This window comes from Papio anubis, chromosome 10 (assembly GCF_008728515.1).
Source record: "Papio anubis isolate 15944 chromosome 10, Panubis1.0, whole genome shotgun sequence".
Taxonomy (NCBI): domain Eukaryota; kingdom Metazoa; phylum Chordata; class Mammalia; order Primates; family Cercopithecidae; genus Papio; species Papio anubis.
Window position 1 is genome coordinate 44811590 of NC_044985.1, and position 18023 is coordinate 44829612.

General features: G+C 36.6%; 1 protein-coding gene across 5 annotated transcripts in view; it reads left to right on the top strand.

Moving 5' to 3' along the window:
- Positions 1 to 18023, top strand: part of TANK (TRAF family member associated NFKB activator) — a 105464-nt gene that overhangs the window by 32279 nt on the left and 55162 nt on the right. For all 5 annotated transcript variants that reach the window (XM_021923661.2, XM_021923660.2, XM_021923662.2 and 2 more), the window contains one exon: positions 16326 to 16473. In XM_021923661.2, coding sequence (XP_021779353.1) covers positions 16375 to 16473 — 99 coding nt within the window. In that variant the 5' untranslated portion in view covers positions 16326 to 16374. The remainder of the gene's footprint in view (positions 1 to 16325; positions 16474 to 18023) is intronic.

The following is an 18023-nucleotide window of genomic DNA, read 5'->3' on the forward strand; positions in this document are numbered from 1 at the left end:
TTAACATGCTTATACTTATTTAACATGAAGTGAAAAACATTAGCACGGTTCAGGTATGTGCATGGTATGTGCCCGCACATGGAGCAGTGCTGTCATCTAACAAAAGCCCACCTTTTTACTTGACTAATGGTTTACTGTTAATACATAGATAATAGTGTAAGTAATCTTTGATAGACTTTTATAAATGATTATTGCAAATGCTTTTTGATCACCTTCGAGAATATGACCTGAGACAGGTAATGTAATTTAGCAGTTTGCATCTGTGAACTGTGGAGGATACCTACAGACACTCAAGTGTTATTTACAGTAGGATGGAGGCATTATGTGAATGCTTGGGTATTATATTTCCATTTATGGGCTCTTATAGCAAAAATAATTGGGGACTTGCCCTATGATGAAGAAAGACTGCATGTTTTTTAAAACCATACCCGTTGTCCAAAAGCAAATGGTAAATAAAAATAGCCTGTTGACATAAAGCTTTGCTATTTCGATGCTATGCATTAGCTGATTGACTGTTACTATTTATCCTTTTTGTTTTCTAACACCTTATAAGCATAAAATATTACTGTTTAATTGAAGTTCGTTTGTGTTCAGTTATGTAAAGCCTAGTTTTAGTTTCTATTTCCTGTAGGATTTGTGCTGTGGCTGCCATTTCCCACCTGCTATCTCCTATGCTTGCTGCCATGGTTTTGAATCATAAATACAGGGAAAGAGGAGGCTATTATTTAGATATGTAACAAAAATATCTTTATAGTTCAGAACCAAGATTATGTTTACCTTCAGGAGGGGATAACAGAATATGAAATGAACTACCTTTTCAGTGAGTGGTTAATTAATTTTCGAAGTCTTTTGAACTAAGTGCAGTATTTGGCCACTGTTCAAATAAGTTGAGGGTTAACTGGTACCAAGCCCTGTGCAACTGAAAACAGCCTTTGGGACCTATGTAGTACATGTGTCACATTTTCCAATTCCTAATCTGTAAAAGCTTTTTAAATTGTGGTAAAATTCACACAACTTAAAATTTACCATCTTAACCTTTTTAAAGTATATGGTTCAATAATGTTAAGTGCATTCACATTGCTGTGCAACCAAGAAAAACATTTTTAAAGGGACTTATTTTTCTTAAGGAAAAGAGTTTGGGAAGTAAACGATGGCAATTGTTTGTCTCATGGAAAATTTCCTGGACTGTAACTTTTTACCTTCAGAGATATATTCTCTATAAATGGTAATTATTAGTAGTAAGTTATGAGAGTAAACAGTTTGATTACTAGTGATCTATAATAGCTTTTATTTAACACCAATACTTTTTCTTTGCAAAAAGAAGGGTCTACTGAAGATAGGTTGCTAACATTGAAATTAAAGTATTTTAAGTCATTGCAGTAAGGAATTACTGGAAATTGAGTAGACAAAGAAAATTAATATGAGTTCCATTTTAATGGTTACTTAGCAAGTTGAAGTTATGGGAGTCTTTGAAATATTTGCAGTAGAATGAAGTATGGAGAATTGTTCTACTGAACAGCAAAACAACCCAATCAGATAATAATTTTGCTAGAGAGTGACTTGCTATAAGGGACAGAAGTTAGAGACTTAGATTCTTTCAAAATAAAAGATTTTTTTTTTTTATTGCTTGAAGAAAGATTTTTGGAATCAGCAAATCAACTGTTACTGTGAGAGATTTAAGTGGTTTTACTATTCATAACCATTTATCATGTGGCATTTACTGGAATGTGATTTCATAACCTCAAGTATTTGGAATTCCAAAAGTAGAAATGCCTTTCCCCTTATATTGTTGTTTCTCAACCTTTAAAAATCCATATTTCCTTTCTGATAAACATTAAAATCTCGCAAATCCTAAAGGATTGTAATACGTGTTCCTTCCCATACAGTCCTACTCCTCCTCTACACCTTACTGACTACAGACTTTCTCTTCTAGTTCCCTCATCTGTGAATATTATGCACAGTCCTTCTTTATATGACTTATGTAATAGATTTTTAATATTAACTATTTTAAAATTGTATATCCTTCCTCCCCCATCTTTAGATTCTAACATTGCTCCTACTCAGAGGAGAGGACACCCCTTTAAGATTACTCAGTTGAGTATAGCCCACTGAGCAGTGCCATGTCTATGTTCACCTCAGAGGAGAACATCACATGCCTACTTTCCCTTTTGGTGTTACACTGTTTAGTTGTGCACTTAAACCCATAACATTTGATAAATAGTCTCAGAGAAAGAAGTATTACTGGAGAAAAAAAGGAAGTAAGGCAAAACTGAGACTCATGGGTGTGGTCTTTGACAGTGAAATCTTTTTGCTCTTGCAAGATCACATAGAAAATTTCACCAAGTTCTAACATCCAGCAAAATGGAGAACGTGTACTGGGGAGCTTTGGGTTTAACCGGTGAGATTGTCTTGTTTATCCTGTTGCATTTAGCCTGCCAGCTTATGGAAAAATACAAAATTCAAATTCTAACACTGCTGGATTTATGACATTTAAGGTTTCTATTATGTCAGCTGCCTGGATGGAGCACAGAAACAGTGTAGTACAGTATGCTATGAGTATATTCATGACCAAAGTTTACAACGTGGAAGGAGAATAGAAATGCAGGAAGTTAGTTGGGGAATTAGCTGCTCATGTTATATAACTCCTTAAAAGTGGAAAATGATCGTAAGTAACTGTGAGTAGTGACAGTTCTCTTCCATTTCCTTTCTTCAGGTAAGGAAAACACACTTAATATTTTTGAGTGTCTTTAAAGTTAATCTTCCTAACCATCCAAAAGAGAAGATGTCTTGTTTATGTGTATATGCCGTGTTGTTGACTGATTTTTTTGCTTTTTACTCCTGATGTGTTTTGTGAGTGAGGAGGCAAACATACAACTAAGATACAGAAAAGACAGCATGTAGTGGGGCACAGTGGCTTGACGCCTATAGTCTCAAGTACTCGGAAGGCTGAGGTAGAAGGGTTGCTTGAGGCGAGGAGTCCAAGCTGCAGTGGGCTATCATACTCTAGCCTGGGGGGACAGAGTGAAGCTCTGTCTCAAAAAAACAAAAAGCCAAACAAAACAAAAACACAGAATGTATCTTTCATTCACTGATTCACCTCTTTATATGCTACAGTGGCAACTTTTCTGAAACAGAATATGAACTCTTATTCATAGCCCAAGGGGTTGGGAAAGGCTGGTGTCTTTCTTTTCTAGGGCAAAGTAGAAGGGGTAGCAGTTACTCAAGGTGATTTCCTTTCCCCATCCTGAAACTGCTTTAGATTTGAGTTGGTCTCTCACCACAAGTGTGAACTCTGGCAGAACATTTACCCAGAAACAGAATAGGCTCAGCAGTCGGGGAAACCCAGCAGAGGGGCCTTGCCTGCCTCCCAAATTACTCACACTTGTCTCTACCACCTACAAAAAAAAGTAGACCTTACTAAAGAATTACTAATCATCCTGGGGCCAAGATGGCGAAAATACTACCTTTAAGCCTTTGATTCTCTTCAAACGTGGAATCCCAATGTATATATACATAACTGATCAAAGCTCAGATGTTCTGGTTGAACAGGCAGTTAGAGGTGGAACATCATTTGGATCATACACTTTCAGCCTCAGTGCAGCTCCAGAAGCACCATTACTTACCCTTGATTACTACTTTCTTACCCTTGATTACTACTTTTTTTATCCAGGATTGGTTAGCTGTCATTTGACAGCATAATAATGGCTGCCAAGGACAACAGACTTAAGATATTGTATCTATTGTCAGACTAAAGAAACTGAGGCAAAATTAATATAGGGAGTTTATTCGGGTAAAGGTTGAGGACAGCTGCCTTGGACACACTTCCAGGTTGCCTTGGGGAGTGCTCCATTCGGCCCTTGTTGCAACCAGGTTCTTAAAGGCAAAAGAGGACAAGGAATGGGCTGATGCTAAGTTATTTGATAGGAATTCTCACTGGTTTACAGAAATAACATTGATTAGTGATTATACATTGTTGAACTATATGGTATGAGTTTTGGTATCTAATGTATGGCATTTTATGGCTACTTGTCATCACATAGTAGGTAGCTTCAAGAGGGTCATTTAGTTCACAGGGGAGAGTGATGTGTGACTGCTGTCCCACACTCACATTTCAGTGCCTCTCTAGGCCTGATAATTAAAAGGGGGTTGCACTCCTCACATTAAAAGTTTTTATTTCTCACTGTGAAATAAGGAGGGAAGTTCATTTTAAGAGGGGTGGAGGAATAAGGAGAATTAGAGAACCAGTACAGAAGATTCAATACCCAGATAGAAGTCCCAGACAGGAATACAAAAGGAAAGAAATTGCCCCAAAAAATTTTCAAGAAAATTTCCAAGAACTGAAGGGGGAATTTCCAGGTTGAAAGGGCCCACCAAGCACCTATTGCTATGATATAGTCCATGGCCAGGTATGATCCTGAAATTTCAGAATCCTAGGGACAAAGAGAAAATCCTAATATTTTTCAAAGAGAAAAAAAATCAGTTAAGGCTAGGCACGGTGGCTCATGCCTGTAACCCAAGCACTTTGGGAGGCCAAGGCAGGCAGATAACCTGAGGCTGGGAGTTCAAGACCAGCCTGGCTAACATGGTGAAAACCCATCTACTAAAAATACAAAAATTAGCTGGGTGTGGTGGCACGCGCCTGTAATCCCAGCTACTAGGGAGGCTGAGGCACAAGAATCGCTTGAATCCTAGAGGTGGAGGTTGCAGTGAGCCGAGATCGCGCCATTGCACTCCAGCCTTGAGCAACAGAGTGAGAATTATACAAGATCAGGAATCAAAATGGATCTAATCCTCAACAAAAATAAACAGAAGCTAGAAGATAGCATAGCAAAGCTTTCAGAATTCTGAGGAAAAATTACTTCCAACCTAGAACTCTTAATCTAGCCAAACTATCAGTTAAGTCAGAGGGTAAAGATATTTTAGTTATGCAAAGCCTCAAAAAATTTACTTCTCAAACACTTTCTTAGGAAGCTGCTAGAAGATTTGCGTCACCACATGGGGATATAAAACAAGAAAAGATTTAGGAGACCGAAAATGAGGGATTCAATTAGAGAAAGAGATGGACAAAGGATATCTCCAAATTCAAGGTTAAGAAGGTCCCAAGATGAAGGCTTTCCATCAGGCATAGAGAGCAACTAGTCTAGATTGGAGCAAACCAGAAAGCTTACAGAGTGATTCCTCTAAAGAGATAGAATACCTGAAGTGTCTCAATGTGTTGAGGAGTTGTATTAGTGATAATAGGAAACAAAGCAAACAAAAATTTTCAGGGAAAAAAATTTTCAGGAAAGGAAAAGCATCCATGGTATATTATATTGTTCAGCAGTGAATAGCATTACATAGTAATAAGAAAGTAAAAGCTGAATGCTAATCTAATGAAAAATTAGATATAACTGTATTGGGGAAATGGGGAGAATAGGAGGTAGGGAATGTTTAAAGAGAGCTGAATCCTAATTTTCCATGATGGGGAGACAAAAACTGAAAAATCAGTGGTGGCCATATTACCTGTTATTTAGAGATACAGAGATAAATACAAAAAAGAATTAGTCAAAAGAATTGTTGCCAAGGTGAAGCAGGAAATGGGGAGGGGAAAGCAGAGAACTACCGTTTTTCTTGTAGAACTGCTCAACTCATTAAGATATAGGTATGTATAGCTCTGATTAAAATAAAAACTGCCGGGCGCGGTGGCTCACGCCTGTAATCCCAGCACTTTGGGAGGCCGAGGCGGGCGGATCACAAGGTCAGGAGATCGAGACCACGGTGAAACCCCGTTTCTACTAAAAATACAAAAAATTAGCCGGGCGCGGTGGCGGGCGCCTGTAGTCCCAGCTACTCAGGAGGCTGAGGCAGGAGAATGGTGTGAACCCGGGAGGCGGAGCTTGCAGTGAGCCGAGATTGTGCCACTGCACTCCAGCGTGGGCAACAGAGCGAGACTCCGACTCAAAAAAAAAAATAAAATAAAATAAAATAAAAACTAAATTAGAGAGGAGTGAGCTAGAAATTGTGCTGTAGCAACAGAGACCTAGATTTATCTGGTTCTTCTATTTTCTAATTCTGTGTCTTATGCAACTTATTTACCCTTTTGAAGCTCAGTTTTGAAGTTCAGTTTCCTCCTCTGTAAAGGGCAGACAATATATGCTTCTGCAGAGGGAAGATTAAAAATGGGGTAGTTTTATGTAAAGCACCTGCAAATAGATATTTGTTCCTACCCCAACCCCAGTGCTTCCTATGATCAAATAGGGAACCACCTTCTTCATTGTTGGGATGATTGCCATTCAAACAGAAGACTGAGATTGTCCTTCTGATCCATGACTCTTTGTACCTCTTTGAATTAAAGGCATGTCTTTGAGATCTATCTTGTCTCTCAACTATCTATAGATAGTTTGAGAATTTAAATAGAATTAGGATGATTAGAGTATTGATAGGGGGAACATCAAGTTAAAAGTGTCATTGCTACTTAGTGGGAGATGGGCTATGGTCAGTCAAATTTCTCAACAAGAACTTCAGTGCAAATGCCATTAATAGAGAAAACATTTGTCATACAAGTTGATGAGTTGTGGAAGTTTTATGGAACCAAGATCAATAAAGTGCTGTTGCTCTGGGCCATCTGCCAAAGTATCAAAATACCGTTATTTATTTATTTATTTGAGAAAGTCTTCTACCTTAGCAACTGCTATTTTTGTTCCTAAATTCTATATACTTCTTATAGAATAATTAAAAAAGCAGATCACTATGGGAAAAAAGACAACTTTATGAAAGCCTGTTTCCCTTCGTTGGTGCATATTTGTGTAGTGTTTTATAGTGCTTTCCAAACTGTGACTTGAACCGCTATGGCAGTAATTTTAAATTTATCTTACGTCTCCCCCCTGTATAAAATTAGATCCAGGAGTCTTGGACAGGGTTTGGTAATGTATTTTTTAAAACCACCATGGATGATTCTAATGTGCTGACAGGTTGTGAACCAATGTTCTATAACCTGACTCTACCCCAAGATTCTAAATTGGGAGAGATGGGGGAACAGAGGTCCATAGAAAGGTTAAATGACTTGTTTACTCTCTCCCATCACCAAGCCTGTCTAGACTGGACATGTATTGTGTACTTCAACTCTGATTTTTATCTTCAGTTGACTAGGCTTTTTAATTTAGAGAATCTAATCTAAATTGCCTTAACAGAGAAATTAGTACATTTTACACAAGATGTGGTCTAGTTAAAAATTTGGTTTGCAATCTTTATTTTATAGTGTCTTTTATTTTTTTCCAGAGACAAAAGGAAGTGAAACAGCAAATCTGAGTTTCTAATCAACTATTGCTTCCCCACAGTAGGGTGGCACAGCAAGTGTTAAGATTTACTAGGTCTGAATATTCATATTTGAGGTAAACTGGTGTGGCCTTGAAAAGGGTAGAAAGTTGGGTAATTTTGGCACAGATGCAAGTTTGAAATGTTGGTCTGTTGGGCTGCCCAGAGATTTTTGTAGGCCTCTCTTTAGGAATATTCAACAGTCTGAAGGAGAGAACTTGTTGCATGGTACTGGATTAAAAATATTAGATCTGGTTTTAAGCTAATATATTAAAGTCATACCCTAAACATCTTCGGAATAACTGAAAATGGAGATCTGGAAATCTCTGAAACCTTATTTATTTTTTATTCGAGTTCTCACAATTACTTCTAATAAAACAAGTTGTGACTTGCAAATCCAACAGCCTGTAGGTGTCCTCAGGGTAATTAAAAACAAGGGATATGAAGAGCTGTAGAGTCCTGTGCCAGTGGTTAAGAGCACAGAGTAAAGCTTTATAATTATGTAGGTTTTTGCCTGTTCCTATTTATCATTGGTAATGTTCTCAAGGCTAAATGGCTGCTCAGCTATTTTAAATGGTGATTTAAAGAGAAATTAGGCCCTTTTGTGAAAAGGTCCTCTATCTCTTGAAATTTCAACTCTTTTTTCATAGAAAAGCTCTCTTCCTCCATAGTGTTTTTTTCTGATACAGTAATGACTCAGGGATAATGGAGGGGCAGCCAACCCATTAACTCATAAGATTTTAACTACTTCTCTTTCAAAACAACTTTACCATTTATGAATCTTGTGCAGCCTGTGACTTCTCTTACATTATTGTCTTGTGTTTTGGGGGACTTTTTTGAGATTACTGAAAATATTTTTTTTCAAACTTTTCTGTTTAAGACCAGAAGATAGATACAAACTCTACCACTCTTTTGAAAAATCATTAGTACTACCTTATTATTTATTTATAAATCTGGTAGAGTAGAAGATACTTAAGGAAAATCTTGCGTTCAAATACTCTGCCAGAGTTGTTTTTCCTGTTATTTAACAGCGCATAAAGGTTAACAAAGCAGAGTGTTAGATAACATTTCTACATCTTTTATTAATAGTATTTTTACATAAAATAACAGACATAAAGTGTCATACACTATTTTATGCATTTTCTAGTTTTCCTTCTGACCTCCTTCAAATAAATAATAAGTGGGCCTGTCCTCTTTTTTGGTTTATATTTGATAGGAAAAACATGTACATCTTGTGGTATAAGGTGGTGCAATAATGCGTATTGCTTTTCTCTATTGTTTTCTTTTCAAAAATGTAGTTTTTTTCTTTTTTTTTTTTTTGATAAAACGATTTTGGCCTAATTGGCCATCCAAGGATGTACTAGTGTTATGCCCAGACCGTTTATTCCCCGAAGAAGACCACCAGAGTCCAGAGTCAAAGCTAAGCAGCAAGGATCTTTATTACAGGTTCGAACCTGGAACTCTCCCTCGCTCGCGAAACGAGACGGGCAGGAGAGCTCCCCCACTGAGCTCCGAGCAGTGTTATATAGTCTAAGAAAAGTGGGCATAGAGTTATTATACAAATCAGATATATGATTGGCTAGTGTTTGAACAAGGCGATTTGGCTAACTATGATTGGTTCCCGCCATTTCTGATATTTCGGTTCAACCTTTGAGGCGGGAGAGCAGGTTTATGGCAGCAAGAGTTTATCTTACTTAAACACATCTTGTGACCTTGTCTCAGAACTTACAAAATCTCTGGTACGTGCAGAAAAACAGGTACTCCCAGAACTTACGAAATCTCTGGTATGTGCAAAGATTAGAGAGCAGAACAAAAGGGTGTAGCCGGGGGGGGCGGGTACACATCTATCTTTGTGTCCTTTCACTAGTATCAGGGGACATTAAAAACAAGTCTTCAAGAATACAAACAATAGGGAAGGCATAGTTAGTCTTCATTTTTTCCTATAGATAATTATATAGTTGTTGCTTTTTTCCTCGTTATTATGATGTCTTTTCTAGCACTGTTGTCCAAAATTGGATTCAGTATCTTCCCTCTCCTGAAAATTTTGTTTCTGTCTCTTTATGTCTGGCTATCACCACTTTCTGCTGGGTGTTTTGAAAAATAATGGCTGGTGAACCATCTGCAACAAAATCACCTGAGGCACTGTGCTAGTTAGAATGTAGATTCCGAGGTCCCATTTCAGGCCAACTGATTTGCAGTCACAGGTACCTGAATTGCTGCCCTCTTGTCTATTGTGCACATCCAGTCGGCCATCAAATCCTGTTAATTCTACTCTTGAAATGTCTGTTGAATCCACTCATCTTTATTTCCCCCGCTCTAATTCAAGCCCTCATCTTTTACCTGGAATACAGCAATAGTTGCCTGTGGTGTAGCGTCACTTTGTGTCCCTCACTAGTTTGTAGTCTGTGTTGTTATCTGTTCTGTCTTTCTAAAATATGTCTATCATCTCCTTGAAAACCTCTCATTACTCCTTGTGTCAACATGTTAAGGACTAAATTTCTTAGAGTGACATTTGAGGTCTGCTATAGTCTAGCCATAACTGAGTCTGCTGCATGTGGTTTATGTGGTCAGTGTACTCTACAGCTCTATGGGATGCCATTCCAATCATGGTCTTTACGTATGGTCTTCCCTAGGATTTTTGTAGTACAGCACAGTCATATGTGCTGACCCTGACTGTAGCTCATTTTGGCACCCTCACCTCTGTATCATCTCTGCACACATGCTAGACTTGCATAAACAGAATACTCACTCTCATCACTAAATGCACCATACTAACGACTCCTCAGGGCCTCTGCTCTTTCAGAATGAATGTACTTTTCCCATTCATTCTCTACTTGTTGAAACTCTTCTCATCTTTTGGGAGCTGTTTTAAGTGTCAGATCCTCTGTGAAGCCTTCCACAATCCTTCTTATTTTAATTCTTCCTTCTATTGAGCCTTTATCTTGTTTATACCTTTTGCTTAACAGTTTTCTTCTTCTTTTTAGGTAAAACTTTGAATGAAATGCGTAAATCTCTAGTGAACCATTGGGTGAGGTCCTACAAATGCTTATACCTGTGCTACCCAGACCTCTATGAAGATGTGCCCAGACCTTTTTTTTTAAACATTTGTAATTGACCTTTTGGCTAATTATTTTCATGTGTGTCTGCCTCACTCCATTATAAGCTTTAATTGGAGAAAAAGGCAAAGACCATGACTGTTTTTCTGTTTCCCAGGGAGAAAAGGAGTGCCTACTGTGTGTTCAACACTGAACCAGTCTTGAACATTGTACCAATCAGGATACAGCTCAGTTAGTTCCTCCTTTAGAGACCCACAAAGCAGTAGTTAAACAAGTGTTGCCTGCATCACAGTGTTCTAGGTGGCTTGTCACCATAACATTCCATCCAACTGGGAAAGAGAAAAAGGTGAAAGGGAAAACTTGTTATGGAAGTTACACCCATTTGCCAATGACTAGCACATAGTCACATGACCACACGAGCTAAAAATCAGAAGTATTAGTACTATAAGAGAAGGGGAGAATGGATATTGAGGAACAAATAACATCTTTTGTATATGATCTCACTTAAATTTTACTTTTTACTGTATATATGGTCTCAATTTTTATTGTAACCCTACAAACTATGTATGATATGCAAACTGATGTTCAGAGTTCAGTAAATGGCTAGGAAATTGCAGATCTTGGGTCTGAATTTAAAGCCTGTATTTTTTTTTCACTCAGTAAAGTGTTTAGGAGGAAATATGTAAACGTTATTGAATAAACAAAAGTCACAGTAATTTTCACAGTATTATTTGTAATCACATATTTTTCATATCACATATTTTTATAGTATCATATCATCTCTTTACTTCCAGGACACTCTATATAACTTTACTCCTTGCTTCTCACCATTCTGAAATGAAATGCCCTAGCAACTGGTTTGCAATCAAGGCTTAATTTGTAACATAAATTAAGACAAAGCACCTACTCTTTTTAAATATATGATATCATTTATGAGCAAAAGTTTTTGTGCTCTGTGTAGTTTGGTAATGCTATACAATTATAAAGTTAAAGGAAACTCTATTATCCAAACTCTTTGTCTTAATAACAAAGAAAATCAAGGCTGTAGAACTTACCTTTTCTTTCATTTCCACCCCTACTTGCTTTCAGGCATCATGGGAAAAGCTTTAGCCTGATCTGTCATGTTTATAGTAACCATCATTGTTATGCTTAAGAATTGTCTCAGGTTTGTATGGTTGTCCTGATCAGGACAATCAACCTGAGCAATGCATAAGAAATGCATATAATCCTGGCCTGTTTTAGTAAAGAATTGATGTTATTTAATATTAAAAACATCCTTATCGCAGTGGGAAACCTGTTTGAAAAAGGATGACTGCCGTTTGATAATTAAATAAAAGGAATGGGTAAGATCATTCCCACCTATATTTCAAAACCCTATTCAAATACCAGCTACCTCTCAAAGCCTTTCCTAAACTTCATAAATAGATGAACTTTCCTCTCCAAACTCTATAGCCTTTTGGATATCTTAAGATATTCACCTACTGTATGCTTCAAGTTACAGTTAATGGTACCTTCATGGGAGGAGATTTCATGTCTGTTTTGTTCTCACGGCATCAGTGGTATCCAGCACACTTCTGCTCATAGTTGGCACAAAATATTTTATCAAATAAGCATATTAACCATAACACCCTGGGAGAGCACTTTGCAGCTGGCTTTAATGAACAATCCTTGAACTAAGAATTTTAAAGATTTAATCTAGTTCATAACACAGCTTTATAGCTATAGATAAGTCATTTAAGCCTTCTGAGCCTTATCAGTCAAACAGGAATATTAATATGTAATAGGAAATGAAGAATTGGTGAAAATACTTTGTGAAAGAAACATAACTTTAAGATAGTACTATATTTGAATCCCTTGCTGTTCCCCATATGGTGCTTTACACATAATAAGCCAGCAAATACTTTGTTCTAATTGAAGGGTAATGGGATATATTTTATTAAAATCAAAGCTTTGTTAGGGCTGGGAAGCTTTACCAAAGGAAGGGAAAATTATCTTTCTTGCTCATGCTGCCTCTCCTACTCCAGGACAGTTTCATTATTGAACCAAGGGATCAATGAAAGAGGAAGCAGGGATTTTCCTGGTATTTCTTCATGGACAGGCACACCATGGTCAATCACTGGGCTGGATAGGTGGGACAAGAACCTGCTGCCCTCAGTTTTGCTTGTCTGAACCACTGGTCTGGGTAGGAAAAAAGGAATTACTGCTAGAGGGACAACAGTGGGTAGATGAGAGTATCCACGCTCCAGAAGAATTGCAGGGGACAAGATTGGGATGGTGATTTGCATTGAGCTAACCCTGCTACCTTCTGGGATTTCAGAATTTTTTTCTCATGTAATGGAAGGAAACCAGCAAACCAAATCCAGAAATAAAGCGAAACCCTAACTACAAGAGTGTTTTCAAGGGAGAGGTTGCTGTAGCAGTCTCCTGGGTTTGGAGAATGAGCTTAACCATGAGATTTAGGTTTGAGCATGTTTACTATAAATATAAAGCATTCTCCTGGAGTCTGGCAAATATTGCGGAAGGGGTACTGAAATGTAATTGAAATGTAGCTGCCTCTTAAATTAATTTTATACTTAACAAATGCTAAAAATAAATAAACAAGTGGCTTTAAAGTTCAGGATGTTAATATTTGAAATCTGTCCATTTTAATTAGCCGAGTCCCAGAGACTTTCCTTTTACTCTGGTCGGTGTTGCTGATCTAACACCTAATTCCCTTCTTGGTTGTGAAGTAGGAATTAAAAGTATCATTTACTTATTTGTGTCAACCTGGAACTTATTTCTTCAGCATACATTCTTATTTCAGGAAATAGGACGCATCTGTGTGGAATTTACTCAGTAGCTCCTCTCTTAGTGACATTTGTGTAATCTAATGCAAGGACCTGAAGTGATGGCTCCACATGATTTACCTGCATACGATGCAGCTATTTTTAGTGCTGCATTTACGTTTTTAAAAACAAGAATGCATCTTGTTGATGGAACAGACATGCATTTTTAACTCATAAACTCAAGAACTGTAGAACAAGGAAGTTTCTTAGAAATTGAGTCCAAACACCTTTTTTCACTAAAGAAAAGGAAACTTTGGTCCCCAAAAATTTAGTGGCCCTTAACTAAGGGTCAGTCAGTAATAGAACAAAGCAAGGAACTAGATGGATTTCCAGTTCAAGGCTCTTATTTGTCCCAGATCTAAAAGTACAGGTGTGGTTTACATTGACAATTTTTCATGACATGCAGCTTTTTAAGGCTTTTTAACTTAGCCACTTAGCTACTTAAAACCTCTAACTTCTGTATTAGTATATTATAGTATATTATAGTCCCTGTGACTGCCTATACTTACTTTTTCTTTCCTCTTTGCATATTTTTAATCTCATGTATTTTTTATAAGTAGCCTTAGTATGTTTTTGAATGAAGCAGTGTCTAAAATATTCAAAATGGTGCTTTTTATTAATGCTAATTGCTTATGTTTCCATATTGTCTATGTCTGGGCAGAGATCCTAGCAATGTTAATTATCCTAACAAGATTTCAACTTTTTCATCTATCAGAGACAGCAGTAGAAACTAACTTCCTAAGTGGAATGCATAGAGTTGCCATTTCTTCAGTTTTTCAGAAAGTAATGACATTGTTATCCAAAACCCTGGAATTGTTTTTATTCCAGGTAAATTACTTAAATGTAAATTACTTAAAATGTATCTAGTATCTTAAAATGAAAGACTTTGGCTGAAAGATTACTTGCATGTGGGTATTTAAAAGAACATTGTGATTTATGATCAGTTGATTTTTGGCAAGGGTGCCAAGGCTATTCAGTGGGAAAAGAATAACCCTTTCAACAAATAGTGCCAGGGCAATCGGCTAACCTCATGCAAAAGAATGAATCTGGACCCCTACCTCACACCTTATACAACATTAACTCACTATGGATCAAAGACTTTAATATAAATTATAAACTTATTAAAAAGAAACAGTTGAAAATCTTCATGACCCTGGATTAGGCAACAGTTCCTTAGATATGACACCAATAGTACAAACAACAAAAGAAAAAATAGGTAAATTGGACTGTATTAAAATTAAAGACATTGTGTGTCAGAGGACACTATCAAGAAGTAAAAAGACATCTACAGAATGGGAGAAAATACTTACAAATCGTATTGGGTAACAGTCTAGTTTCTAGAAAATATAAAGAACTTTTAAAATTTAACAATAAAAGGAGAAATAACCCACTTACTACAAGTGGACACAGGATTTGAATGGATACATTGCCAGAGATACACAAATGGCCAATAAGCTCATGGAAAGATGCTCGTCATTAGGGAACTGCAAATCAAAACCTTGATAGGGTACCCCTTCACACCCACTAGGATGGCTGTAATTTTTAAAATGGACTATAAGAAGTATTGGTGTGAATGTGGAGAAATTGGAACCCTTATACATTGCTAGTGGAAATGTAGAATGGTACAGCTTCTGTGGAAACTGGCAGTTCCTCAAAAAGTTAAGCATAGAATTACCATATGACTCAGCAGTTTCACTTCTAGGTGTATATCTGAAAATACTGAAAACGTGTTCACACAAAAATGTATACACAGATGTGCACAGTAGCCTTATTCATAGTAGCCAAAAGGTGGAAACAACTCAAATGTCCATCAACTGAGGAATAAACAACATGTTGCATATCCATACAATGGAATATTATTTAGCCATAAAAAGGAGTCAAGTACTGTTACATGCTACATCATGGATGAACCTCAGAAACATTATTCTTTCTGAAAGAAGCCAGACACAAAAAGCGTGTATTGTATTATTCCATTTATATGCAGTGTCAAAAATAGGCAAATTCATAGAGACAAAAAAAAAAAAAGATTAATGGTTACCAGGAGATGGGGGAAGAGGAGGATTGGGACTAACTTAATAGGTATGGACTGTTTTCAGGAGGGTGATTAAAATGTTCCAGAATTAGATGATGGTGATGATTGCATAACATAATGAATATTCTAAAAAATACCAAACAGTACACTTTAAAATAGTGGATTTTATACTATATGAATTGTATCTCAATTGAAAATGTGAAAATTTTAAAAGTGTGCCTAAAGATGTAACAAAAGATATTAGGACAGATTAGAGACTGAAATTTTGAAGAATTTTCAGAAATATGAAATAATTTGGTACCCAATATAACTGATAGAGAACTTTGTCTAGTCTGTGGCTTTTAGAGGATTAACAGAAGGGTCCTGTGTTGTGGTTTTTACAGTTGGACAGGAAGAATCGGAGTCATTAGTTAGCCTTCTGCTCAGAGCAAAGGAATGTCATTAAGAGATGTTATGCAAACTGAGATTATAAAACCAAATTACCTCCACTGAGCAAATCACCTGTATTCAGAAACAGCAGGGAAGTTAGAAAACTAATAGGTATTGGGGGTAGGACTGAAGGGATGTAATTTTTCTTTTTTAATGTTCAATGCAACAGCAACTCTCCCTAGATTTTGTGCTAAAATAAGAACATTTTCACACATTTTAATTGCTCTGTGATAACAACAGTGTGAACTCCATCCACAAACATTTATTATCTATTTAATTTTGCTCTAATTTCAGTGTAGCAAGAATTCACCTCGTAAGTGGGAATAAGAGTCCGTTTAGTAAAACGAAATCTCTTCCCACATTGCTGATCCTATTGTACATTTCCATAATAAAGAATTTAAAATGGCCTTTTATATTTTCTCATTTTTAGGTTAAGTTTATAGATTACTATTCTCAAAGTAGCATCTTCCTGAACTGGAACCCCACTTGAACATTAGAATAAAAATATTTAAAAATTGTAGAACTTAAGGTTTCATAAGATTTCTAGTCAGGATTTTAAATGAGACTTATGTTTAGTATTTGGTGCTATAATGTTTGTGGTAAACCTTATAGAACTATCTTTAAGGTACATTTTTAAAATGAGATTTATGTAACTTAGTAATTATCTAAATTGTTCTCATTATTTTGCAGACCTGTCATTTACTCCATCCTTTATAGTGATGCTACAGGACGAAGAGGAATGGATAAAAACATTGGCGAGCAACTCAATAAAGCATATGAAGCCTTCCGGCAGGCATGCATGGATAGAGATTCTGCAGTGAAAGAATTACAGCAAAAGGTGTGTGGTTCTGGTTTTGAAAGTTATTCTTTATCTTGGTACATGGAATTTTAGGGCCTTTTGCATCAAAAATGTTATATTTTCAGAAATTGTCCTGAAGAGCTATAATTACAGAAATGCAGGTATATATTAATGGATGAAATTTGAGGTTTTTGTTTGTTGTTTTTTTAAAAATATTGCCACCCATAGGAAGAGTTGATTTCATGGGCTCCTTTTCAGGTGATTGTGGAAGATTGTGAATGTTGTCTTCCATAAATAATTTTAAAATATCAGTATTTATAAATAAGGAGGAAATAACTATAAAAACAGTTTTATGACAAAGTTAGAAGTATCACTGTCTCCGTTTGTTTGGTTTTGGTAGTTTTTACGTTGTTATTTGGCTGGCAGGAAAACCTCAAATCTTAAAATAGTCAAGAACAAAATTTGTTATTAATTTATAATACTCTTCCATTCTTTATAACAGTTAAAAGTAGACTATTTCAGTGAAATCTTTAATGACTTACTAAAAGTTTCAGCTTTTAAAATTATCCCTGTACACATAACGTTTCTTTTTAGTACTTTTAGTTTCAGAAGAAAGTAAATTGGAGGAAAGGCATATCCAGGCAAAACTTACTTAACCTCATAGTTCTTAAGCACATGTCTGTTACTGGTTCATGATGAGATTTTCACTGATCTGTAGCAAAATGAGAAAAATAAGGCTAATTATTAAACTTCTCCTAATGCTACATTTATTTCATTTAAAATTCTGCCTTCTATTCTGATGTTATGCTCCATGTTTCCATATGGTCAGAGTAAAGAGCAGAATTTTATTAACATATACTTTTGTGAAATATGATGATAGGATCCTCTCCTTGTTTATTATCTTTACATAGTAGTGTTTCAGAAGTCTCCGATTTCACCTACACGTTCTGTTCCCCAGAAGGATTCGTACAACTCAACATTCAATCATACTCATAGCTAAGATTTATTACAGTGACATAGTAAAGATATATAGCCAGATTATTAATGGAAAAAGACATCAGGAGTAGTCTAGAGGAATCCATGTTTTTCAGCCTTCCCTATACACCTGTCCTTCAACTTAAAATTCAGTAACGTATGCAGTACATCAGGAACTCCATTTTAGTTTCAGAGTTCAGGGTTTTTATTTTCTTAATTGAGGATTGATCACGTTGGCACCTTCTTGTCAACCAAAATTCCAGACTCTCTCAAAAGGAAAGGTGTTCATCGTAAATCTCATTTTACGGTCTTAAGTAGGCTGGCACAGCAGGCACAACATTATCATTTAGGAAAGGTTTTCAAAAGACAGGTTCCCAGATGCCAGCTGTATTAGTCCATTCTCACACTGCTATAAAGAACTACTTGATGGCCATGTGTGGTAGTTTGCGCCTGTAATCCCAGCACTTTGGGAGGCTAAGGTAGGTGGATCACCTGAGGTCAGGGGTTTGAGAACAGCCTGACCGATATGGTAAAACCCCATCTCTATTGAAAATACAAAATTAGCCGGGCATGGTGGCACGTGCCTGTAATCCCAGCTGCTCGGGAGGCTAAGG